Source organism: Schistocerca piceifrons, chromosome 1 (assembly GCF_021461385.2).
Source record: "Schistocerca piceifrons isolate TAMUIC-IGC-003096 chromosome 1, iqSchPice1.1, whole genome shotgun sequence".
Taxonomy (NCBI): Eukaryota; Metazoa; Arthropoda; class Insecta; order Orthoptera; family Acrididae; genus Schistocerca; species Schistocerca piceifrons.
In genome coordinates, this window is record NC_060138.1 from 589,923,864 (window position 1) to 589,950,642 (window position 26,779).

A 26,779-nucleotide genomic window follows, 5' to 3' on the forward strand; every position below is an offset into this window, starting at 1 on the left:
CGCCCATGGTCGTCCTATACACTTTCCTTACAGTATCAAATGCCGACTGCACCCCCCGGCAACATCCTATCTTGCGATGGCCATTTGTCGTAAGGGTATGGCCCATTAATGTAGGCTTGTCCTTGCTTTTGCTCCACTATAATCGGGTCCTGCAATTTTATACAAAGGCAATATAAAATGGTAAAGTGGAATCGGAGTTTTCTGAGCTAAGTGGTGTTATAAAATTTTTCACCTGTCATACCGTATACAATACAACATTTAACTTTGTACCCACAGTTTCCCGATCTCAAAGATATAGTTAATTGCATAGGAGTTCATTCTCTGCCCGCATTTTATTCTTGGTTTGTTTTAAAAGGGACAAATGCTGGTGTCTCAGCGCCGTATTTTACATTCTCGTTTCCTAGCCTTACTCACGAACGAATGGACTAAAACATGGTGTCGTGTACTAATATTCTGATTGGGTTAAATTCTATTGTCACGAAAATTTGTTTTAATCACTTATTTCATTTGTTCCTTGCTCCTATCTGATTCTTTTAACGTCTTTCTGCACATATTCGTTGTCGGTCGTCTTAATACGATGATGCAATGGATCAGCAGCCATTGTCGCAGCCTTAAGTGCTTATTGCGCGTTCCAAAAACGAACCTATCTTCATTCAGCAGCCAGAGCACGAAGTGCGATGTCACTTTTGAACGTCATTTTATTACAAGACGAATTCTGATGCAAAACTTTTAGTTATCTTTCCACGGCCAAGCATTATCGTATTAAATGTGGACCGACAGCGCAGGCTTTGACGATTTTAATTCCCCCTGTCATTATAACCGCACTTTTTTCTTATTCTTTACAACTAACATTCAAAAAAATTATCATTCAGAGGTAGAGCTATTAGACGTACGGTCGAAAGTCTGGGCTATTAGCAAGACGACTAGAAAGACAAACAAAGATGACGAAGAGTGTCTCATATAATAGAAAATTAGATAAAAGTATGAAATTAATTGTGTGTTTTCGCATGTAGACGTAATTTAGAGTAATCCAATGTTGCCGTCCAATCACCAAACATGCTGTAAAATAAATGTGTCACAAATAAAACCAAGGCACTGGATTGTTTTATTGATACTGGTAGAATAATTTTCAGGTAGATATGGAATTTGTGAATTTTTATTTCAGGATTAGATGTATAAAGAAGGCACCAAGAAGATTCATTTGAATTATACATATAAAGAAACCACAAGACTGTAGACCATCTGAAATACAGATATCCCAAAGTCAATACGAAGTGCTGCTATCTGAAAGGGTTAGGTAAGCAGAGAGTGCACAACGATGTCTGGCGCATCGGGCACGGTTGCCTTGAAATCTGCGTACTGGCAGCAGTACGAGTATCCCTTGCTCTTGTTATGGGCGTCCCAGGACAACCAGCTGATATTGCGGCACACGTCTGGGCAGACTATGTAGTCAGGGGTTATGTTGTGAACGTGTGGGTTATTTACGCCTAGGAGCACCACAGCTGCGTTAGTGATCGCATTGTACACGATCTTCCAGAAGATTTTCGGCACTGGAAGGTACCTTCTGTGATGAGCATAAAGGTACAACCCCGTCGTGACATTATTCGCGTTGGGCAGCGTCGCGATGCCGTGAGTGCCCGTGTAGATTTCCAGGTCGACCAACCTGTTCTCAGCGTAGGAACGTACATTGTTCTCCATGGTGTTCCAGTTGGCAGTGTTGAACGATTTCCACTGCGGCGCGGCGTTCACGTAGAAGTACGTGGCGTTTTGCTGTGTGCGGAGCATGAAATCGGACCTAGCGGCGAGGTGTCCCCTGGTAAGGAAGTTAGATTTAGTAATGTACCCGCTCGCCCCGGGACCCAGTAGTGTGGTGAACGTATTGACCTGCGTATTGAAACTGTACTGCATATCCATGTTGATTTTCCCGAAGAATCCGCCGCCCAACCACGTGGACTGGAACGAACCGCTTTGCTTGCCCCCTATGTTGGCGACCATTGTGAAATTGTCGTAGACTGTATTGTAGGAGCGATCATCGAAGCAGACATCAATGAGTGTGTAGAAGTCTGAGCCGACCTGGTAGCCAAGTCGGATCATCTGGTACTGACGTTTGCTGCCACACTTTCTGCCCGTCACCTGGGCCGATTGCTCTGGCGGGGACAGGCAGTCGAGGTCAGCGAAGGCGTATGGCCGTCGTTTGACGACGAAAGTGGAGGCCGAAACGCAGGAGGCTGTCTCTTGCTGTCCACTGAAGAGCCGGAGCCTGCTGCCAGGACACGCCAGGGTTATTTTCTGCTTATAACTGAGCGAGATTATTCCCGAAGAGCCTGGCTTCACGAAGCCGTGCACGTCTTTTCTGACACCGGGCACCAGCAGTAGTGGCTGTGGGTTGGGCATCACGGATCTGTTATTCACGTCCACCAGGCAGCCTGCAAATTTGAACAGAAAGCTCATACTGGTTGCACAGATACATTACACTCGCAACAGGTTTTCAAAACGTTACAGTACTACAGCCGAAGTATTCGCACACAATATTTCATAAGTTTGAAATTACTACGTTAAAACATGTGTCGTTCATATGAGAAAAGTATCACAGTAAGTGAGATTACGAGTCCATTGTTCCGTAATGCGCAATTACAAAAAAAAGTTAGTCCGTAGTCTATTCCTAACGTCGGTACATCTGTACACAGAGCAAGCAAAAATGAAATCAAGGACTAATTTAGAAATGGGAGTAAAATTCAGGAAGGAGAAGTAAGTACTAAAAGTTGATGATATTGTAAATCTAATAGAAATGACAATGGTCTTGGAAGGTCTTACGCCTTACAGGCGTTGATAAATATCAGTTCTATAAGCAGCTAAAGGTCTGTTATTTCATTGTAATTTCGTTCTTCAAGAGCTGTAAGATCACCAATGGGATCGGACAGATACCATCTTCATATACGTAAGGTTCACTGGCCAATGATCTTCTTCAGCCGGCCGGGGAGGCCGAGCGGTTCTAGGCGCTACAGACTGGAACCGTACGACCGCTACGGTTGCAGGTTCGAATCCTGCATCGGGCATGGCTGTATGTCATGTCCTTAGGTTAGTTACGTTTAAGTAGTTCTAAGTTCTAGGGGACTGATGACCTCAGAAGTCCCATAGTGCTCAGAGCCATTTGAACCATTTTTTGATCTTCTCCAGTGCGGATGCACTCACATTGCCCGAACTCTTACGAGAATCGGTAGATTGACTGCAATGTGTACTGAATATAGTGGGCAGGGGCACTACAAATGTAGTGTGCGGACAGCAAGTTGGACATATGGGTCTCACGGGGGCGTGCCAGAGATCAGTCCCTGCAGTCGCAGTGTCCTCTATGTCCTCGATGGCTAAGTCGGATAGAGCGTGTGCCATGTAAGCAGGAGAGCTCGGGTTCGCGTCCCTGACAGGGAGCAGATATTTTCAACTGTCCCCGTTGATATTCATCAACGCCTGTAAGCAGCTAAAAGTATGGATTTCATTGTAATTTCATAATGGAGTGTATTATATTTAAGTCACGGAATTAGATTACGAAATGGTAAACATTAAAAGCAGTTGAAGAGTTTCGCTAATTAAGGAAGCAACATAACTGATGACGGCAGAAGCGAAAGTAAACTGACAAAAGCAAGTTAAGCACCCTTGAAAAAGAGAAACATGTAAACATCGATTATAAATTTGTTATTGAATCTTTTGTGAAAATTATTTATCTGGAGTGTAGCTTTATAGTATTTTAAAAGTGAAACGTAGACGAAAAACAGGAGAGACAAAAGAAAAATGGAAGACATATTGCTACAACATGACTTACACGTGTGTTACATTACGGCGATTCTGCCTCTCTCTCCTGCGTCAATTTAATGATATGTTGATAGTTTGATGAAGTGGATAATGACGGGTTCGATACAGAACAGTTGTTACTGGATCACCAACAATACGATTTATTACTTAAAACATTATTAATCTCAAGCACTTTTTTAAATTTCCACAATTTAGCAATATTCCACATGCCGCCACACGACACTGATCGGTTCACACTGAAACTCAAAAGCTAACAAGCGCGGCGCCGATCATCATGTAAGAAGCGAATTACCAGTTCCATCGGAACAATGCCTGCAAGCACATCGTCTGAGCTCCCCCCGCCCCGACTTAGAATTACAGAGTCTGACTCCCTCCACTCGACTAAACGGTCTAGTCCAGCAACAAAAATTACACGGTATTCAAGGCACTGTCAGCGAGCGACGATAATTTCGGAGTGGTGCCTCGGCAAAACCAGAGGTATCTGCAGTATACTCTTACACTGTGCGATAATGCACATCAATAAATTTACGAGCCTATGTTACACATAATGATAAATATCTTGACGAGTGACAATATAAGAACCCCATATGGTGCTCAGAATAACACTGAATATTGGATATGTAGATTGGTTAACGAATGAAGATGTTTTCATGGAAACAGAGAGCAAAGAAATTTGTAACGCAGCCTGACTAAAAGAAGGATTAGATAATGCATATGTTTTTGGATGGGGTCCGCCTTTAGCATAACATAATTTTGTTTTTTATCCCAAATGTGTTTCACTGCAGTTGCAGCATCATCAGTGGGCTTTTATTTTATGGCTGTTAAACATAAAGAATGTTCTTTACTATTTGTATACATGTAAATATTAGCAATTACAGATTTTTGAAGAAAGACATAAAATACATTTTCACCACATGGTGTGATTTTCCTGATGCATTGTGTTTTTACAGTGACTGTTATCTTTCGCAGTTCGTCATCTGCAGCCATATACAATTTAATGTAGACAAATTATTTAAGCAAAAATTACGATCTGGAAACTGTTACGGCTATGCTTGAAATTAATTCTATGTAGAAGGTTTCGTATGTGTGTGTGTGTGTGTGTGTGTGTGTGTGTGTGTGTGTGTGTGTGTGTGTGTTTGAGACAAAGTTAAGCAGTCGAGTGATCAGGCAAGGGACTTGCAGGTTAGGGCGGCATCCCTGTGTTTAGAAAGCAAGTATGTAGGCTTGGGGCAGAAAATTTTAAGACGTAATGAATTCAGTGACAATGAGCGCTCTGAGCCCCGTAGTCTAGGCAATTTTCCATCCGATCACTTTGCTAAGTTATTCAATCCGATTGTGTGCCTCCTAATCAGTATTTCAGAACTGTCTGTGGACAGTTCAAACCAAGTGCAGAAAGCCTTATGGCTGCTTTTTAGGTTTGACTCTTGCTTTAATCTTTACCTAATGGGATATTGGGTACTCTGGTTTCAGAAATCTTGAGACATCAGTATTCTGTGGGGCGGTTGAGGGCAATTATTATAGGCAGAGAGTTGTCGACACATATGTTCAGTGAGCTTGAGCGGAAGTGTTATTGGCAGGTTCAGACATCGTCGGAGATGTTGAGCCAATATATGGAACGAATGTTCACAGCCATGCTAGTCCTCGGAATGTCCATTACTGAGTCTGATAGCGTTTTTAACATGTTGGAGGGCATGTGCCCCAAGGATCGATCACGTTTGCTGTTTGTTCGCCATCCCACCAACTTTGGTGAATTGCAAGAACTCTTAGATTCTATTGAGGCCCTTACTTATGGTAATGAGCAGCGTAGGGTAGATGTAGGCTTGGCACTGGTGCCTTCAGTTACCTGGGGTGACAAACCCTCTCTCAAATATGATTCACTCACGTGCAAGCGTTGTTTTCGTTGTTGCCTGCATATCCACCTTGTACGCAAGTGTCAGGCTGTGCAGGCCCCGAGGCCTAACGGCTGACACTGTGGGGGAGGCGGGGGAGGGAGGGGGGGAAGAAGGGTGCAGGGTTCGTACATGTCAGAGATGGTCACCCCTTGGTGAACTCATATTCAAGCTGCGACAAGGTCGTCGCTCCCTTATGTTTGTGCCCATGTCGGACAGCAACCTCTGCGAGCATTATTGGACTCCAGCAGTTATTTTTTATTACTTGACTATAAGTGGTATTTGGAGTTTGCCATGTCTATAAATGATCTCCTGTGTGCCCCTGCCCTCGGAGATATCATGTGTCCAATCTGCAAGAGTTCCCTCTGGTTGGGGAGGTGCTCAGTAGCTTGTACATTTGCAATTTTTTCTGGCTGCTTGAGAGATTGCAGGGCACTCTCACTTCTGATTCGGTGTAGGTCATACGATCTACGGCTATTTGACTTCATACATTGTGATTTAATGGTGGGCAGCAGTTTATGGTCTTGTTTGCGTGCTCTAGGGAAAGAAATATGGTAAGATTTACCTGCGTTCAAAGGAACAGTGTGCCAACTTAACGAATGCAGTAAAAGCACGGCGTTGGTGGGGAGACAAAGCGCGTTTTTTCTGGAGAACGGTAACGAGACATTTCCACACGGGCCGTGCCATGGTCGCATTGTGCAGAAACTCATTAAGCTTTGGCGCCAGACGTCCAGGTATACGGCCTAGCACCAAAAAGTCGCCGACTGCGCATTGTAGGCCTTGTTAGTGAGCAAGCAAACGAAATGTAAACGTTCTGCAGATGTCCTTGGGACAGGAAAACTGGGGCCCAAATGTCCAGACTCTGTTTCAAAACATCTTTTGTCAATGTGAGTTTATGGCCGTTCTTTGCAAACTTTGAAATGGACGCAACAGGGGAGATAACAAGCTGTTTATGGAGGGCTGTGCTTCCACCCTGTATTGTGTTAGCAAAAGACACGGCAAACATGTGGGAAAGAGGCCGTGAAGCTGAATTTTTTTTCCGTTTTCTGCCAATCAACTTTAAGTCTCTGATTGGTCAAATCGGTTTGCAGTGCAAAGACCATTCACCGAGCTTAGAATTCCAGACTCCAGCTTGTGATTGGCTTGTGTGGAAATGGGGGAAATCAAAAAGAGGAATGTGCTTTTGGAACCGAGCTGACGAGGAAATGGGGAGAAAGGGAGATCGGCACTCTTTTACAAGCCTCTTGTACTGGCGCTTCGCTAGTAAAGAACTGCAGGTCTCTACATAAATGGTGAGAGTTGTGTCCTTTGCTAGGGCGCGACTTAGAGCCTGTGCGCTCACCTTCTGAACCATCAGAGGTACTGCTTATATCATCATGGTCACAATGAGTGATGCGTGGGTGTACTTATTTGTCTTGAGTTGGCCATCTAAACATTTGATGTATTCCGACAAGCACAGTCGTGGCACGGAGTCAAATTGGTTCGGTAGACCAGCAAATTGGTCCACCTGCACACTGGAATCCATCAGGGTTTCAGAGGCTCTTAGGGAAGTACCTGCATTCTGAATTAACCGAACACGAGACCGTGTAGGCCTACTTGCATTTTTCGGGAACGCGCATTTAATAACTGATTTCCGCCGTCCATGACTTCAGTCGCCGAACACATCATAGTGTGCCGCCTTGACCAGTAGGTCAGTAAAGTATTCGCTGCTGCAACATAGGGCTATAATATCTATTTCTCAGCACCCTGTTCTTTCGAACCATATTTTTCCTTTTTTTGTGTGGTGGAATATAGATGCTTGGTGGTGGCGTAGTTTGATGCCATAACCTGGATTCACGTGTATGAGGTGAGATAAAGCGAGTAGTGTTCTGGTTAGTGTCATGTGTCGATCCCCAGCAGATGATTTTGTCCACCATAGATCCCATTTTAGTAAGGTTTTTGTTAAATAAATATTTTTTTGTATGATGATTCTTTAATAATTTTGTTGACTTGTCTTGTTTAAGATCAATAAATCAATTGTGAATTAGACTACAACTTCTCCCTGAGTTCTGATTAACAGTTCCTTCGCATTTTTATGGCAGTTTAGATCAGAAACATAAGGAGTAGCTTTATCGTTTGGTGTCCACTGTGTGGATCTTTTACTTCATTAACCGTAATCTTCTTTCATGGTTAATCTCCTGGTTGTAAAGGACCTAGCAGTTAACATATAGCTCAGTTGCGATTTTTTTCAAAGAACTGAGTTGGTCCTTAATTTTGCTAGTCGTGCCTTCTTTAAATTCTCGCCAGGTGAGAAGATAGCCCTCTGTTATTGTCGCCATCCAAGCGTCATTAATTCTGTAACTTGTGAGACCGGGGAGTTTGACATGGTTCATCTTCAATTGGAGCAGGCCACGCATTTGTTGGGAGAGTTTCCTGATGTTTTGTCTAATAATCTAGGAGTGACTTGTGTGATCCTATATGATTGATGATGTTCCTGTTCAGCAGTCTCCTTATCGACTTTCGCCCCCTAAAATGAAAATCTTGAGGCTTAAACTGGATAATACGTTGTAGGATGGAGTTATCAGGCCTTCTCCTTATGCCCTGTCGATTTTTCTTGTCCCCAAGGCTTAGGGTCAGGACTACAGAGCAGCCACGAATTATAGGCTGCTGAATGAAAAAGTTGCTTTAGAGTCAGTCCCCTTGCCTGAACTTCACAACTATTTCACATGGTTCTCTGAGGTGAAGTGATTCACTCTGTTTGACTTGAATCAGGCCAATTATCAAATCTCTCTCACCAAAAAATCTGAGCATGTCACAGCCTTTTGCACTGACTGGAATCTCTATGAGTTCAATAGGGTACCATTTGGGTTGGCCACCGGAGCTGCTGTTCTCTCTCGTTTGTTGGAACATGTCTTGACGGACTTGCTTTCGTTTGTGTATTTAATTACCTGGATGACATGGTCATTTATAGTGTTTCGTTTGAGGAACACCTTTCCCATCTTAGACAGGTGTTGTCGAGCTTTGTGATGCTGGACTGACCGCGAAGAAATCTAAGATTACTCTCGCCAGGAATCAGGCTTCATTTTTGGGTCATCTAATTTCTAGGGATGGCGTTAGTATCGACCAAGAGCGAATGAAGGACTTGAAGAGGTCCCCAACCTACAATTAGGAAGGAGGTAGCTACGTTTATTAGAATGGCCAACTATTTCCGCCGGTTCTTTCCAAATTTTGCTCAGGTTGCTGTCTCTCTTAATAACCTACCCAGGAACGGAGAAAATTTTGTGTGGGGCGAAAGCCAACAGTGTGCTTTTGAAGCTATTAAGACCCCTCTCCCCGGTGTTGGCTGTGCCCAACGTTGGCAAGAGATTTATTGTACAGACCGAAAAAACACAGGGACTGCTGCGGTTCTCCTCCAGGAGACCAAGGTCAAAGACACTGTTCACTTTTGCGTAAGGAGTCTGTCCGGTCCCAAATTGAATTATTCCAAGTATGAATGTGAGACATCGGCCATTCTAGAAAAGTTCCAATTCTATCTGGAACATAGGGAATTTGATTCAGAGACCAATAATCGGGAGTTAAGTAGGGTGCTGACCAGACCCGGGAAAACTGGTAGAATTGCGAGGTGGGCGTTCCAGATTTCGGCGTTTCATTTTAAGGTGCGCCATATTAAAGGTTCTGACAATCAGGTAGCCAATGCACTCAGCCGCATGTTTGAGGAGGAAGATACAACTGAGGGAGATCGAGCCGATGGCTCTGATGAACTTGATTGTACTGCTGTGGGCGAAGTGCCACAGTTATTTGCCAATCTTAAAATTAAGGAAACGATTAGTGGGCAATTGTCCAGGAAGGAGGTGCCCAGCTTTTCACTGAAGAATGGTATATTGTGTAAGCAAGTGGGTGAACCTGGGGAATTCAGGTTTTGCTTGCCTCTTGAGTTAGTCCCCTCCATCTTTCATTACTACCACCGTTCGCTGGTGGGTGGACATTTAGGCCTGTACGAGTCCTTGGCGAAGACCTGGCCGTCATTGTACAGGGATATCTGGCGTTTGGTTAGTGAGTGCGACTCTTGTAGAAGGAAGACGAAACTTTGGGAATTGACACAGAATTCATCAACCAACCACGGCATAACAGCACGGATAATTATAATGGACATGATATTTCCGGCCGTGAAAGACTACATTTTAGTATTTGCAGCATCACTTAACATGACAATTTCTGTCACGTGTTTCCAGCATCATAACGTACACAAAATGACCTGGGTGGCACCAGACAACAATACTAGTAACCAAACTGATCATATATTAATAGGTACCAGGCACAGCACTGATGCACTAGACTGCCGTATTTTGAGAGATGCTAATGCGAACGCTGATTATTACCTATTCCAAAAACTACAGGGAGAATTTAAAATGCACTCAAAGTTAAAGGAGAATGACAAAATAAGTATATCTCAGAAGAAAGATCAATACCCATAGAAAGGAATTTCAGCCAAAAATAGCACAATGCAGAGGACAAAATAGTGAACTGATAGCATCACAAGAGAGATTGTTACATGGTTGGGCAAAGTAGTTTAAGGAATTATTATATTCAGAGAATGCTGAAGCATGGGATTTAACTGAAAGCCAACAAGTGGAAAAAGAGGAAAATGGGATGCCCTCGTTGCAAGAGAGTCAGCTAACTATCCAACCATAAGTCACCTGGCTTTGACGACCTGCCCGCTGAGTTTATTAAATGTGGTAGAAACATCTAGTTAGACGTATGCACCCCCTGATCTTAGATACCATATATTTGTTGATTTTAAAGCAGCATATGACACTATAAAAAGAAATAAGCTTATTGAAGCCATGAATGAAATGGACAGACCACAACAGTTAATACCCCTCGTAACTTTGGCTATGGGAAAAGTAGTATGTTAAGTATTGGATACAAGGAAATTTAACACCAAGTTTTGAAACTAACTGTGGACTGAGGCAAGCGGTGCACTCTCATGTATGCTTTTTAACTTAGCTCTAGAGAAGGTAATAAGGACAGCTCAAATCAATAAAACAGGCACTATGTTCAGTAGAATGGTGCAGACGTTTGCCTATGCAGATGATATGGATATTATGGCAAGAACAAAACTAGCTTAGACAAACATTAGGGCACTGGTGGAAGCACCAACAGAAATAGAACTGGAAGTGAACTTCAATAAAATGAAATACATACGAATAATACGACCAGAACTAAATACAATGTTAGAAACTGACCAGGCGTAAATAGAAACTGTTACTGAGTTTGTCTTGGGATATTGGTAACATCACAGAACGGCATTAGTATGGAAGTAAAGCGACTCATTCATCTAGTTAGCCGGCCGGAGTGGCCGTGCTCTTCTAGGCGCTACAGTGCGGAGCCGAGCGACCGCTACGGTCGCAGGTTCGAATCCTGCCTCGCGCATGGATGTGTGTGATGTCCTTAGGTTAGTTAGGTTTAATTAGTTCTAAGTTTTAGGCGACTGATGACCTCAGAAGTTAAGTCGCATAGTGCTCAGAGCCATTTCAGCTAGTTAATATACTGAGGAGACGAACGTCAGGGGACGCCTGCACACCTCGTGTGCGACCTTCTTTTGCCCAGCGTAATGCACCAACTCGACGTGGCGTTGACTCCCCCGCAGAAATATTGAGCCATGCTGTCTCTCTAGCCGTCGATAACTGCGAAAGCATTGTCGGTGTAACATGTTGTGCACGAACTGACCTCTCGATTATGTCCCTTAAATATTCGATGAGATTCATATTGGGCGATCTGGGTGGCCAAATCATTCGCTCGAAATGTGCAGCATGTTCCTCAAACCAATCGAGAACATTTGCGGCCCAGTGACATGACATTGTCGTTTGAGAACGTGGGTCCATGAATAACTGCAAATAGTCTCCAAGTAGCAGAACATATTTCAAGTCAATGATCTCTTCAGCTCGACCACAGGCCCCAGTGCATTGCAGGTAAACACAGACCACACCATTATGGAGCTACTGCCAGCTTGCACATTGTCTTGTTGACAACTCTGGTCCATCGCTTCGTGGGGTCTGCACCAATTGAGACAAACAATTCTATTCGGGGAACATGCGCAACTGAGCATTATACCAGAGGTTGAAAATACCGCTTCAGTTGCAAAGTTCTTTTTTTTTCACACACGACTGGTTTCGGGCTCCTATAAGCCCATCTTCATGTGTCGTAACTCCCTGCTCTGCGCTGATCGGTAGCACACCGCGCCTACTACACGTCCACCGTGGCGCTCGGGGGTTACAGCACCAAGTTATGACACTTGAAGATTGGTTTATAAGAGCCCGAAACCGGTCGTGTGTGAATAAAAAGAACTTTACAGCTGAAGCGGTATTTTCAACCTCTGGACTTATCAATTGAAATCGGTACTCATCTGAGACCGTAGGTCAAACCGACATGTTCGCGAGCGCATGAGATGCTCAGCAGACGTTCTGTTAGCATATCCACTCGCGACGGTCGTCTGCGGCCATAGCATCCAAATTTCGCCTAACGGATACGTTCGTCGTACGTCCAACACTGATTTCTATGGTTATTCCACGCAGTTTTGCTTGTCTGTTATCACTAACAACTCTAAATTAACATCGCTGCTCTCGGTCGTTGCGTGAGTGCCGTCGGCCTCGGCGATATTAGTGGTGAGAGGAAATGCCTGGAATTTGTTATTCCCAGCACTCTCTTCAGCCTGTGGATCTCAGAAAACTGATTTCGCCAACGATTTCCGAAATGGAATGCCCAATGTGTCTGCTCCATCTACCATTCCGCGTTCAAAATTTGTTAATTCCCGTCGAGAGGCCGTAATCACGTCAGAAAGCTTTTCTACGAATCACCTGAGTGCAAATGTCAGCTTCACCGATTCACTGCCCTTTTATAGCTCGTGTCGCGATGCTGCCGACATCTGTATGTGTGCATATCGTTATCCCATGACTTTCGTCGAATCATTGTAAATGCTGTTATGCGCTGGCCTCACAACGTAAGTCCAGAAAAACAAAGTGCCAACTGTATAAAATTTTAATACGTCCAGTATTAACATATGGCTCAAAAACAAGCACACTGACATAACTGTGTGAAGAACTAATAGAATGTTTCGAACGAAAGGTGTTACACAAAATCTACGGGCGACTAATGAAGATGGAGCATGGGGTAGGCAATATAATTTTGAACTTTATGTATATAAAAGATCTTGAAATCACAAAGTTCATTAAAATAAACCACCTGAAATAGGTCTGCCATGTTTGTCGAATGGAACATGAGAACCCAACAAAAATAACGGTGCTACAAAACCCAGTGGCACGAGGGAGCAGTGGAAGACAGAGACTTCGATACTTGGATGGCATATAAGAAGTTTTAAAAATTATTGGTGGCACAGGCTGGAGACGCAACACGCTGGAAACGGACAAACGGAATGATGTCCTAGAGTAAACGTAGGCCCATTAAGGGCTGCAGAACCAGGAAGAAGAAGAAGAAGAAAAAGTCGATATCTTCTCATGGAAATGTTTTGCAATTTAAAATCTGATTTCGAAATCTGTCTCAGCATTATATACTTTATCTTAAACCTTCCGATGACGTCAGGTCTCTTACACGTAAGCATTCTTCCTACATGATTCTGAAACGAAGTGTTCACATTGTCTAAATCACACTCTGTGCAAAATTCTATGAGGTGCCTACCGCTATCATTCCTTACACCCGAGTCCATGTTTCCCTACTGATTTTTTGTCCCTTCCTTTTCCTACTATCGAATTTCAGTCCCCCAAAAAATTAAATTTTCATTTTCCTTAATTATGTGAATAATTTTATTACATCTCATCATATTTCAATCTCTGCGGAGCCAGTTAGCATGGAACCTTGTGCTGCTTAGGTCAGTATTGGCAGTATATGTATCTTGGCTACTATAATGGGTTCACTGTACCATTTGTAGTGTTCGCCTCCGTAGATTAGTGGCGAGCGCGGATGATTGCTACGCGAGGCACCATGGACCGGTCCTCTGCACAGATTTTGAGGGTCCTGCTATCAGAGCTGGCGCCAGGAGCAGGTACTCGTGAGACATTATTCTGAATGTCTCGCCCGAAAACTACTTCGAGCAGATAACTGGGGAACCACCTCGTGAAGGTAATGTCTTAGACCTCCAAGCAACAAACACACCTGAACGAATCGAATTAGTTAACGTAGAGGAAAATATTAGGGACCACAAGGCTGTGACGGCAACCAAGACTACGGGTTTTCTAAGGAATGTTAACAAAGGTAGACAGATATTATTGCTTAGCGAAAGTGTACGGAAGTAAATTGCAGAGTATCTGAGTAGCCAGTGTGGCGTCACCTGAAAGCCTATCTAACGCAAGACGCGATTTATTCAACTGATATGAATGATGTTTTGCAAAAACAGATATAATGTCTGAAGGGATACCGCAATCACTGGTTATACAATGTTACTTAATCCGTCATGATTGCAAAAATGTTTATTCACATGACCGGTTTCGGTTGCTCTAGAACCATCTTCAGATCTGCAATTTCGGTTACAGGAGTAACCCGTCCACACACAGCAACCTTCACATGCTGAGTCACATTCAGCATATGAAGATTGCTGTGAGTGGACGGGTTACTCCCGTAACCGAAATTGCAGATCTGAAGATGGTTCTAGAGGAATCGAATCCGGTCGTGTGAATAAACATTATTGCAATCAAGACGGATTATAAGTAACTTTGATATGAATAAAATGTCAACAGAGAAAATAATGACTATAATATTATGAGTCATTTTGTCGAATCTGATAATATTTTGTGACAAATATTGTAAATATTTTCCATTAATCGCAGAGATAAAGAATACCATATTTCAGTACGTTCCATGAAAGCATGAAACTTCAAGTTTAATATATATATATACACAAGAGCCATGTTACTCGCGCCTGTTTGTTCTTTGTTTTTCGCCTGTTTGTTCCCTCTCTCCTGTGGTTCGATATATGTACGTATAACTCGCTGACTGTATGAGCTTTAAAGCTACAATATATTGTTAATTGAAAGTATCTTAAGTTTACTTTTAAAAATACTTCTCCCTCTACGTCAAATTTATTTAAAGATAATAATATTGCTGTCGATTGCCCATCTGGCTTCGACTGTTTCGGTGGCGCTGAGATCGCCATTACGTGTACTAAAGAATATTTGAGTGTTTGCGCGCTTCATTGCCAAAGGAAGATGATCTTAAGTGCTTTTACGAATGTTGACAGTCAGTTTTCAATATTAAAGTTCGTTAATATTTTTCATTACGAAATTTACTCAGAGATTTAACACCGCAAGGCTTAGGTGAGGGCTCACCTCTGGTTTAAAATATTTTCAGTTAATTCAAAGGATTAAAAGTTAACTCAATTCTTAAAGAGATAAAGTTAGAGAAATTCTTTGCAATTATTTCAATAATACGCAGTTCTTTGAACCATACTTTCTTTCCGTGTAACGTTAGATTAATTTGCTGGGAAAAAAATCATTCTATATTATCGTTGGGATAGTTGCAGGTTACGTTACGTTGTCATTTGTTGAAATAAAGCGTAACATTTCCATTAATAATAAATAATTTTTTGCCTGCTTATTGAGATTACATCCCTCTACGTATATTTAAGACGCATTTACTCGCGCTCAAACTATACGTGGAGTTCCAGAAACAATATTCAGAGTTTATATTGCTACTTTATATGTCATTGCTGTAGATTGCGATCGACGCCAGCCTGCGTATTTCAAACCACGCGTAGCAATTTGCACTAACTCATACGAAATAACTAAATTAATTCTACACCACAACAGTTACGAAGAAAAGAGGTAATGGTACTATTGGCGCCCGTTGACTCAGGGGCCCGATTGAATAATACATAGTATACGTTGTAATTTTATTGTGTTTTTATTGTAATCTTATTGTATTTATGTGTGTATTAATGCAAGGTTGTATTTCATGTCAGGTACAACTTGTTGCTGGAATATAACCTCGCTCGCATGTGCTGTGTATGACAAAAATAAAACCACACACGAGTAGTCCGGGATCTATTGAAGACTGTATATAAGGTAAGGCAACCACTGTACGTTATTTTACTATTTTGTGTGAGTAGGTCCTATTTTTCGCTGGATACGCCAAGGTGCATAGAGCTAGGGTGTGTCAGGGAATATTTATTTTGTGTATTGCAGCAATAGGCTGCTGTGTGCGTGTTAAGTTATAACTAAATTTCTTCTGCAACTGTTGTTGTGACAGATTTTACCGAAATAACTGCTGGAAAGTTATCAGTTATCAGTACCTCTATAAGTTGTATATTAATTTGCAACGTTAGTCGAACAAGAACCAGGCAGCAGATTAGAAAAGAGACGAATACTCCGATTCGGAGTCAAGTCCACGACAAAACTGAGCTGCCAGTTCAGAGCGAAGCTATCGCAGAGTCTAACATACAACAAATAGTACCGGAAACCGAAAAGGAATGCCGGATAATTCCGGGAACCTAAATGGATGTGTTAGGTAATGGAGCAAGTACAGAAGCTTTTACCTCTGCCGAGGTCAGATTCGAGTATAGCCTAACAAATATATCACCAAGTAGTATACCGGGTGGGGGGGGACGGAGGGGGGGGGGTGATTTTATTAATCTGTTTCTGAATAGCCGGCCGGCGTGGCCGTGCGGTTCTAAGCGTTTCAGTTTGGAACCGCGTGACCGCTACGATCGCAGGTTCGAATCCTGCCTCGGGCATGGATGTGTGTGATGTCCTTAGGTTGGTTAGGTTTAAGTAGTTCTAAGTTCTACGGGACTGATGACCTGAGTAGTTAAGTCCCATAGTGCTCAGAGCCATTTGAACCATTTGTTGTTTCTGAAAACGTTCGTAGAACAACAGGAAGAAAAATATCGGATTATGCAGAAGAGAGAAAGAGATAGGATTCTGCAGAAGAAGGAAAGGGATGAGCTTTTGGGTGCCCAATTTAACAAAAATATGTAAGGACAATTAAAAGAAAAGGATGAGCATTTGCTTGCCCAAGTTAATGAAAGTATACAAGAGAGAGAAAGAGAGAGAGAGACCAATATATGACTACACCGTTAAATGAACTTTTAGCAAAACGAGATGAAACTTTAATTAAGAACTTGGATGATCACTTAGATCCTATTAAAAGTGAAATCAAAGCCATGAAAGAGGCTTACACTAGCGTACCAGAGATGGTTAACGAAGTTACTGATCAGTTACAGATGTGCCAAGATAACCAAAACTATCTAAGCACTAAAGTAGAACATGTTACTGTGAGGTTAGACCTGTTATCATTGGAACTAACTGAGCAGGTAGATCAGTGTCTCAAAACCCAAGCAGAAAAGATCGAAAGTGAACTAACCCAGTTTTTGCAACAAAACGATGAGGATATACGTGAACACGTCACTACGGAATTAAATAAGGCTGTAGGAAAGGTCGCTAGAGAAGTACTAGCAGCTAACGGCAAACCTATCGAAAGTTTGCGTGAGGAATTAAGCCAAGTCCAGCAGGCCATTCCTCAGTGGAGAAAATAAGTAAACGAGAGAATTGCCAAGCTGGAACGCAGAGAATCGATCGTGCAAAATGCGTTGTCCGATGGAGAAATTAAACTTCAAGAAAGCCTACTTAATCATAGGAAATTTCAGACCTTCTCTACGGAAAAGAAAGTAGTATATCCCGTGATATTTATAAAAAGTTTTACACGCTTTCTGCCGAAAGTGTGGGCAGAGCGAGAAAAAATACAATTCGTCACGCCGCATATTACTGGCGAAGCAGCCTTATGGGCTATGGGAACAGCTGATAGCTGTAAGACGCTTGACGAATTTGAAAAAGTATTCCTAGCTAAGTCAACTGGGGGCCGAACCGCTCAATAACCCTGGGTTCGGTGTGGAGCGGCGGTGGGGTGAGCGGACTGCTGCAGCCTGTTGTGGGGTTGTGTACCAGTGCGGGCTACGGCGGGGACGAAGCCTCCCCGTCGTTTTTACGTCCCCAGTTCCATGCAACACAATACAACCCCTAAGTTCTGTCTACATGTTGCGAAATAACAACGGACAAGACGTGCGTCAGGAACTTTGCGCCGAGCCCCGAACATATTGTAATGCAGAGAAATCAGTAGTGCAAGCTGCGGTATATATAAAGATAGGCGATGTATCAATCGCTCGTCATTTTACATGCTGGTGCTACTACGAGCGTGATAAGTTATGAAATTTATAAAGAATTGAGTCGTCTGTACACAATACCAACTTTTCAGGCACAAGATTATCGCGTTTTAGGTGCCATATCTGCCAAGACACAGGTTGTCGAGATTCAAGTGCAGCTGGAGATTACAATAGGAAATGGAGCCTTTCAGTGCACGTTCCTCGTATTAGAAGGTCTCTCAGCACCATGCATCCTGGATTGGGATTTTATCAGAAGGAGGAATGCGACTATCAACCTAGCCTCTGGATCCTGCGCGGTAGACAATGAGGACCAGCGAGTCGTACTGGGTTGGGTTGTTTGGGGGAAGAGACCAAACTGCGAGGTCATCGGTCTCGTCGGATTAGGGAAGGAGGGGTAAGGAAATCGGCCGTGCCCTTCCAAAGAAACCATCCCGGCATTTGCCTAGAACGATTTAGGGAAATCACGGAAAACCTAAATCAGCATGGCCGGACGCGGGATTGAACCATCCTCCTCCCGAATGCGAGCCCAATGTGTTAGCCACGGCGCCAGCTCGCTCGGTGAGTAGTACTGGATTCGATAGCCACGGCGGAGTACATGGCAAATATTGCCGCAATGTCAGTATCGTGTGTACAAGGCCACACTTGTTATTTATACACAGTAACTCACCTAGTCAGGGGTACTGTAGCTCACTCCTGTCTCATAGAACAGAGGTGCTCACTAATTAAGAGCTCTTTAGACAGAAGGTCAATGAATCGGTAAGTATGGATAAGCATCAGATAGCACAGGTCACTGGTTTACGCAATTCGTTCACGGAAGTGTTTTCGGAGAAACCAGGAACTATTAAGGGATTTGTGTATGACATGCATGTGTACCCACACGAGACTTATTGACGCGCCAGGTACTCAATCCCGTGATCTAAAAAAGTGGCAGTAAATAAGGAAATTAGAAAGATGCTCGAATGTTGTGCCATAGTATGTAGTATGTTTTAGTATGTAAGTGATTGCCAGCCAGCTTGTCTCTGTGCTGATTTCAGTATGTAATGACTAAATGAATGCCCTGGGGGCAACTTTTAATAATTCTGCACAGATTATTAATTAGTTGTATTTTTTTAACAAAGTTCAGTAAGAATTTCATTGGTAACTTTTAAAGAATTTACTTCAACACCACAAGCTGAAATGCTCTTAAAGCAACGAACATTTAACGTTTTTGCAAGATGTTGCAGATGGTGCAACCTATCTTTTCATGTAGCTTTAGTCTTTTCTTAAAGATTTCAAAAAGACAATCTTATATATTTCCTGTTCGTAGTAGTTAGCTGTTTTTCATTTAGTGATAAGTATGTTTTTATGTGTGACCATTATTAAACAGACTTGTGGTAATGGTGTACGCGATATAAGATGCACCATGGAATATCAAGTGGAAATCATTTTACTTTTGACTGAGATTAGCATTTTCTGCGGTTGTTGTGGCAGGAACACACACACACACACACACACACACACACACACACACACACACACACACACTGGTGTCCTGTGAGAAGATTGCACTTACAAGCCACACTTCACAACTGCATTACTTTGTAAAAATCGAGCCAGAACCTTGTTTTTTCGGAAACAAGGATCCAGATGATCAGGTGATCACTAACTGGGATAGAGAGGTACATAAAAAAAGCTTTGTCAGCAAAATTATGGATCCTATTTGCAAAAAAGAAGCATATGCATCTGTATAATTGTAAGTTTGAGAACGACAGTGTACAGAGATGCATGTGCATCGGACAGACATTTGTCCAAGAGAGAGACATTAAATAGTGATGTTAGTGAAACTGTAAAGACTCCGTGAGCGGAGCAACAGTTCGATAGAAGTTGTGACGGTGGACTTAAAGACCTGTCGAGTGATGCATTTGGAACTGCCGTGCAGTGAAGCGAGTCAGAACATGAGGGGAATCCTGTTACACAACAACGCGACAGAGTGCCGTAATGACTGAAATAACGGCGTCGAGCATGTGCAAGTCTAAATACTTAAAACATTTTGTGTTAAATAAAATTTTCTGCTGTGTAGACAATGTGTAAATTGCCGCAGTGGGAAATAATAAAAATTATGAACCATACCGAACAGTATAGTCTGTGAGAAAGATTTATTTTGTAAGTGCAGTACAGCGAAGATTACCTGTCACAGACTGGATAAACTGGCGACGGATACGAAAATGACTACGGACAACATATGAAACAATACAAGAACACGAGAGACATTTTAAGTGTGTTCGTGTGCTAATCAAAAACTCTTTTCAGCAGACATTTTATAATGACTTTTTGCTAACGCCACTGGACCTTTTTCATGTTTCGCCAATCCAATCGATTGCCACCCTGATCCCTAACTCCAGGGGTGGATCCTCTTAGTCAACCGGCGGGGGCGATCCAACACCCACGGCAACGTCATCGGCTGCCGACGGCGTGCCGCTGCGGAGACGACTGCCACTCGATACTTGGCGGGAGGCCGCTGGCTTCGTCTGCTCTCCGCTTATCCCATCGACACACGCCGACCTATCAGCATCCGCCTACATCGATGATACTGGGAGGGCCATCTTCCATGTTTACACCGCTGTTTTGACGATTATGTAAAGCTCAGTTCTATTTTATGTGGAAACATGTGTAGCATAAGTGACCCACGGACTATGAATATGTAATGTAAAGGTGTTAAAAACTTACGACAAACTCAAATTCATGTACAACAAACAAACATGAAAAACATTCTACTTGCCATATTCCAAATATTCGAATATTTTTCTAAATGTGCACGTGATAACAATACCACGACTGTGCGTCATTGCTGTGAAAAAGCAAATATATCGAGCAAATTTCGATTAAATAGCGCCATAGAGCACAGTTTTCAATGATGTTTTCTAATGTGTGATTCCATGTGGTAAATTTGTAAACTAGTAAATTGTAACATGGTTATGGATATGAGTCTGGCTGGAAGCAACTGTCATTGTGGAGTTTTTTTTTCCTTTATTGTGATTTCATTCCCCTGCCCCATATTGGGGCTGGCAGCGGCACAATCCGCTGCTCTTCAGCCGAGTGACATGACAACTAGTAAAAAGGAGAAAATTATACATATAAAGGCGATGAAAAGAGGGACACAAAAGAATGGAGGGAAAATATACACTGACATGGAGACGTTCATAGGGGAAAATTAAAGTCTACATAAAGTTTAAAAACACAGTTGGTGATTTGTAGAGCACAAAAAAGACATTGAAGTCACATGCACAGGTTAAATTAGCAGAGTTTTGAGAGCGGATGATGTGGACAGAGACAGTAAATTTGTAAGACAGGATGTCATGAACTGCTATATATATTATGACCTTTGAACACTATTAAGGTAAATACATTGTTTGTTCTCTATCAAAATCTTTCATTTGCTAACTATGCCTATCAGTAGTTTGAATCTTTTATTTAGCTGGCAGTAGTGGCGCTCGCTGTATTGCAGTAGTTCGAGTAACGAAGATTTTTGTTAGGTAAAAATTCATGAAAGGTATAGGTTATTGTTAGTCAGGGCCATTCTTTTGTAGGGATTACTGAAAGTGAGATTGCGTTGCGCTAAAAATATTGTGTGTCACTTTAGTGAATATCTGAGTACGTTCAGTTTTGCTCAGCTGTTTGAAAATCAAATAACATATGATGTTTATCAGCACAGTAATTCATTAATTTTTTCTAAAGGGGCCATTACAAAATGTTGGCCTCAGTATTAAAACACTTCAGACCAAAGACACCTTAAAACCACTTTAAGGGATGAAGCACACACGAGAAAGAATAAAACCTGCCAGGAGGACCTGCCGAGGGAGAGGCCTAAGTGGATGGAAAAAGAGGGGAGAGCAAGGTGCAGAGGGGGAGGGGGTGGGATGAAAGGAATAGGATTGTCAGGGGGTCTACCAAGAGACAGGAGACAGGCGGGGTGAGAGATGAAGAGGGAAGACAAGGCAGGAGGGAGTGCAGAGACACTGAAGGGAAGCACAGGGGAGAGAGAGAGGTGCAGGAGGGGGAAAGCTGCTGAGGAGAAGGGAGACAGAAGAGAGGGAGCCCTGAGGAGGAGGCAGGAGGAAAGTGGGATTAGAGTTGGTAGAAGGGGTGGACGTCAGGGCGAAATTCATCATCCGGGAGGGGTAGGTGCTGGAAGTTGCGTTGGGAAAGGAGGTGGAGGGTGTGGAGATGGAGATAGGGCGGGACACACTGGTAAAGGTGCAGTAATGGAGAGAATGGGGTACACTAGGGGGTAGGGGGGGGGGTCGAAGAAAATGGTTCAAATGGCTCTGAGCACTATGAGGTCATCAGTCCCCTAGAACTTAGAACTACTTAAACCTAACTAACCTAAGGACATCACACACATCCATGCCCGAGGCAGGATACGAACCTGCGACCGTAGCGGTCGCGCGATTCCAGACTGTAGCGCCTAGAACCGCTCGGCCACCATGGCCGGCCGGGGGAGGGGGGGGGGCGAGTTGGCAGACAATATACAGGGTGCGGAGGTGTTCAAGGAAAAGGAGAAGGTGTGGGAAGGGGATGAGGTCGTAGAGGATGCGCGTGGGGGACAGAAGGTGGATACGGAAGGCGAGGCAGAGTGCATGGCGCTACTTTCGTCGCTGCCCCTGAGGCAAGTGACCAACTGCACTTAGCTCACAGATGAATTCACCAACGTCATTACATTCGAATTGTCATATTGCCCGCAATTGCTTTACAGGGTATTTTAATTCCTTCTTTGCAACCATATGAAAATGTGTCTTTGTCATCAAATGCGTTTTCTTTTATTGAAATAAAACATCATCAATCGTGGTATATCAATAAAAAGAAAGGTTTTCGCGAAAAACAAGCATTTCCTTGTAGTTGCAAAGATGGAATTATAATAATCTCAATAATCACCGACGTCAGTTAAAATTTAGCACTCTCAATTACTGTATGAAGACAAGTCGTAGTTAAACGTTGTTACCAAAAAAATCTCGAAAAGTGCTTGCCCGAATTACTTTAAACTATTACAGAATACTCAATTCAACTTTCAGAGGACATAGGCTTCACAGTTCTTAAATATATATGTAAAGAAATGTTATTAGCTAAAATCTCAAAAAGTTCTTGACTGATTCACTTCATATTTCTGCACGATACTCTAATAAACGTTTTGGCAGAGATAGGCTACAAATTTTATTAATTTATATGGCATATGGATATGTATATAAAATCTATACTACAGTAAAAAGACAAGTTGTTTTTTTAATGTTGTTACCAAAATTCTCGAAAAGTCATTGTGAGTTTTACTTCAGATTCTTGCACGATGCTCTTATAAACGTCCGGGCGGACATAGGCTACACATTTCCTTAAAACTTCATGGCCCATTTACTTCAAATTATTACATACCATTCTAATAAACATTTGGACAGACATATGCTGCACACTTATATGTTATATAAATGTATTTATGTATGTATGTAATATATTTACAGGAAATGTTCTTACAAAAGTTCTTGACGGATGTTCTTGAAATTTTTGCATGATATCTAAGGAGCGTTCAGACGGATGTAGACTGAATAGTTTTTAAAGTACAATCTAGAAGTTTTCTATTAAAATTGACTGCGAGTATGATAATGTTGTCTTATGCTATGCTGTGGAAATGTGCGGTTGCTTTTTTCCCGTAGTCAGTTTTAACTACAATAGCAGTGCCCTGAAACATAAGACAAATTGTTTCTCTTAGACATATTCTTTCTCCTTATATATGTAATTGAATAATATTATATACACAACTATGTGCTGTTTTGTTTTCTTCCTCGGAGTCGTTTTTAATAGAAAACAGGAAACTTGTATCTATGGCTAATCGACGTATGGTTAGAACACTGCTACGGAATATGAATCGTCCGAAAATTATGACCCTACCTGCGCGCAGATTAAAACTAAGCGAAATAATGTCACTGAAGTTACTGTCCTCACGGATGCAGCAGCAAGTGAGATCTGTCATACGATTTACCCATTCATTTTAAGCAATTTCAATTCCCTATCAAGGATTCATTGGCAATAACAATAAACAAGGCACAAGGTCAGAGAGAAAGGAGAAGAGGAAATGACAGTGGGGGGCGGGAGGAGATGAGTGTAGAGATGGGAGGAGGAGATGGACAGAGAGAGAGAGAGTAGGAGGTGATGTACAGATATATGGCAAAAGGGAGATTAGAATGTATATCCAATTGCCATACATATTTAGCAATTACGAAGCCTTGCCGGGTTCGCTAAGCATAATTATTATTGCCTCTCTAAGTATTTGTGTTCGTTACTGTGCAGGAAAACTAGTCACTAAGAAGTTCTTAAATTTAGAGAGGCCTTCGGATTCGGCTGTTAGCTGGTAGATGTACATTATCTCAACATACGGCTAAGAACCGCGGGCCGCACGAACACTTGATTCGGGCCGCACGCAGCCGGCGGCCCGCAGTTTGACGACCACTGATCCACACTGTTGCCCCTGCACCTGCTGGCGAGGCCGCTCACCCCTCCTTCAGGAAACGTACGTTAACTAGACCTCTCCAGAGATATCCCTCCGCGGTGGTTGCACCTTCGCTACGGCTATCTTTGTTTCTGATGCACGTGCGAGGTCCATGGTTGTTTGGGGGAGAGTCAAAACGTGTAGACGGCAACCAATCGAAAGACCGATAGTTCTGCGTTTCCTCATTCACAATGGTAACGTGTCCATGAAATTTGTCATATCTTAGTCGGTATACATGCAGCGTGTATTTAGATTAAGGCAATTGATGATTCTTACATTACTGCCTATATAAAAAGTTCCTAACGCTGACTAGTCTTAATGCACCCTACATCTACATTTATACTCCTCAAGCCACCCAACGGTGTGTGGCGGAGGGCACTTTACGTGCCACTGTTATTACCTCCCTTTCCTGTTCCAGTCGCGTATGGTTCGCAGGAAGAACGACTGCCAGAAAGCCTCCGTGTGCGCTCGAATCTCTCTAATTTTACATTCGTGATCTCCTCGGGAGGTATAAGTAGGGGGTAGCAATATATTGGATACCTCATCCAGAAACGCACCTCTCGAAACCTGGACAGCAAGCTACACCGCGATGCAGAGCGCCTCTCCTGCAGAGTCTGCCACTTGAGTTTGCTAAACATCTCCGTAACGCTATCACGCCTAGCAAATAACCCTGTGGCGAAACGCGCCGCTCTTCTTTGGATCTTCTCTATGTCCTCTGTCAACCCGACCTGGTACTGATTCCACAGTGATGAGCAATACACAAGTATAGGTCGAACGAATGTTTTGTAAGCCACCTCCTTTGTTGACGGACTATATTTTCTAAGGACTCTCCCAATGAATCTCAACCTGGTACCCGCCTTACCAATAATTAATTTTGTATGATCATTCCACTTCAAAACGTTCCGTACGCATACTCCCAGATATTTTATGGAAGTAACTGCTACCAGTGTTTGTTCCGCTATCATATAATCATACAATAAAGGATCCTTCTTTCTATGTATTCGCAATACATTACATTTGTCTATTTTAAGGGTCAGTTGCCACTCCCTACACCAAGTGCCTATCCGCTGCAGATCTTCCTGCATTTCGCTGCAATCCTAAAGTAAAAAAAAAAAAAAAAAAAAAAAAAAAAAAAAATGGTTCGAATGGCTCCGAGCACTATGGGACTTAACAGCGGAGGTCAACAGTCCCCTAGAACTTAGAACTGCTTAAACCTAACTAACCGAAGGACATCACACACATCCATGCCCGAGGCTGGATTCGAACCTGCGACCGTAGCGGTTCCAGACTGAAGCGCCTAGAACCGCTCGGCCAATCCTAAAGTCACATTACATTGGAAAGAAGTAATGCAAAGTAATAATAAAGCCACGGAGAGAGTATGTAGGCTTTGTATTTAGGACAGTTGAAGACAGTAAGCGAATGGACAAGGAAAAGAAACTTAAGATTATCGATAAGCTAAACCAAGTTTTCATAAGTACGTTCCCCGTATGTCTGGAGAAGTAGTAGTTTACGAGGAGTGTGTGTTGCCAGTTTACGGTAATGAGACACGAGCGGTTAATGAGAAACAAACAAATTGGCTGAGGGAAGTGTTGTCTTGCGCGTTGAGGAATACTGTACCTCGTCGAGGAGGCTGGGAGGCGACGCCAGTCGTCCATAGCGCGAGCGCCAGCAGCAGCGGCAGAGACATTGTGGGATCTGCACTGAGCACACCGCCGCCGCCGCCGCCCGCTTATACTTACTTGCTGGTGAAATTCCGAGAATCTCCTTCCCTAGAAGACGCACTCGCCATTTTCCTTCCTCCTATTGTTCATGTATCCCGTAACGTCGCGGAATCAGCATTTTAATCTGGAAGTGGTATAGGACGGCGTTTCTGTCGCCACCCTTCCTTCCCCCGAACGCCCTCGAGAAGCAGATTGTGTATGCCATGTGTTTCTGCGTCTTCTACATGGTGGTCTTAAAGTCTCGACCCATTTCTAAAAAGTAATCGCTACTCATGCAGTGGACCAAAACCCAGCCGAGGATTCCAAGATGACTACGCGCAACAAATGGCTGTAATTCTTACGATATATGTTGAAAAGTTTCTAGACACTTTTATCTGTTTTCGAGATACAGGGGATCAAAGTTATCCTACTTGCGCAAGTAAAATGTGCATGTAAAATGAGGTGAGAGGCGAAAACGTTGTTTATAAAGTGACGTAGCACGGATAAATATGATATAAAGTGTCTCCGTAACCGTCAGGAAGGTTCTGGAAACACCACGTTGTAGTACTGAAGCACGTGCAAAATTTTCTGTGCACGTAAAATCAAGTCTGAGTTGCAAAATCAGTTCTGATTTACTGTAATTTCACATAAGTAAACTATCAAAATTTTACTTAGCCATCAAAGTTTTTTCTCATGAGTGATATGCCCTGCTGTGGCAGGGAAAAGA

The 26,779-nt window shown here is 42.8% G+C and overlaps 1 protein-coding gene across 1 annotated transcript; it reads right to left on the minus strand.

Moving 5' to 3' along the window:
• Window positions 1–1,143: 1,143 nt before the first annotated feature.
• Window positions 1,144–26,041, minus strand: LOC124805134. Its single transcript, XM_047265599.1, has 2 exons — window positions 25,970–26,041; window positions 1,144–2,426 (listed from the first exon to the last, which is right to left on the minus strand). Exons 1-2 carry the CDS (start codon window positions 26,037–26,039, stop codon window positions 1,294–1,296), a joined length of 1,203 nt encoding a protein of 400 aa, XP_047121555.1. The 5' UTR covers window positions 26,040–26,041; the 3' UTR covers window positions 1,144–1,293.
• Between the last annotated feature and the right edge of the window lie 738 nt (window positions 26,042–26,779).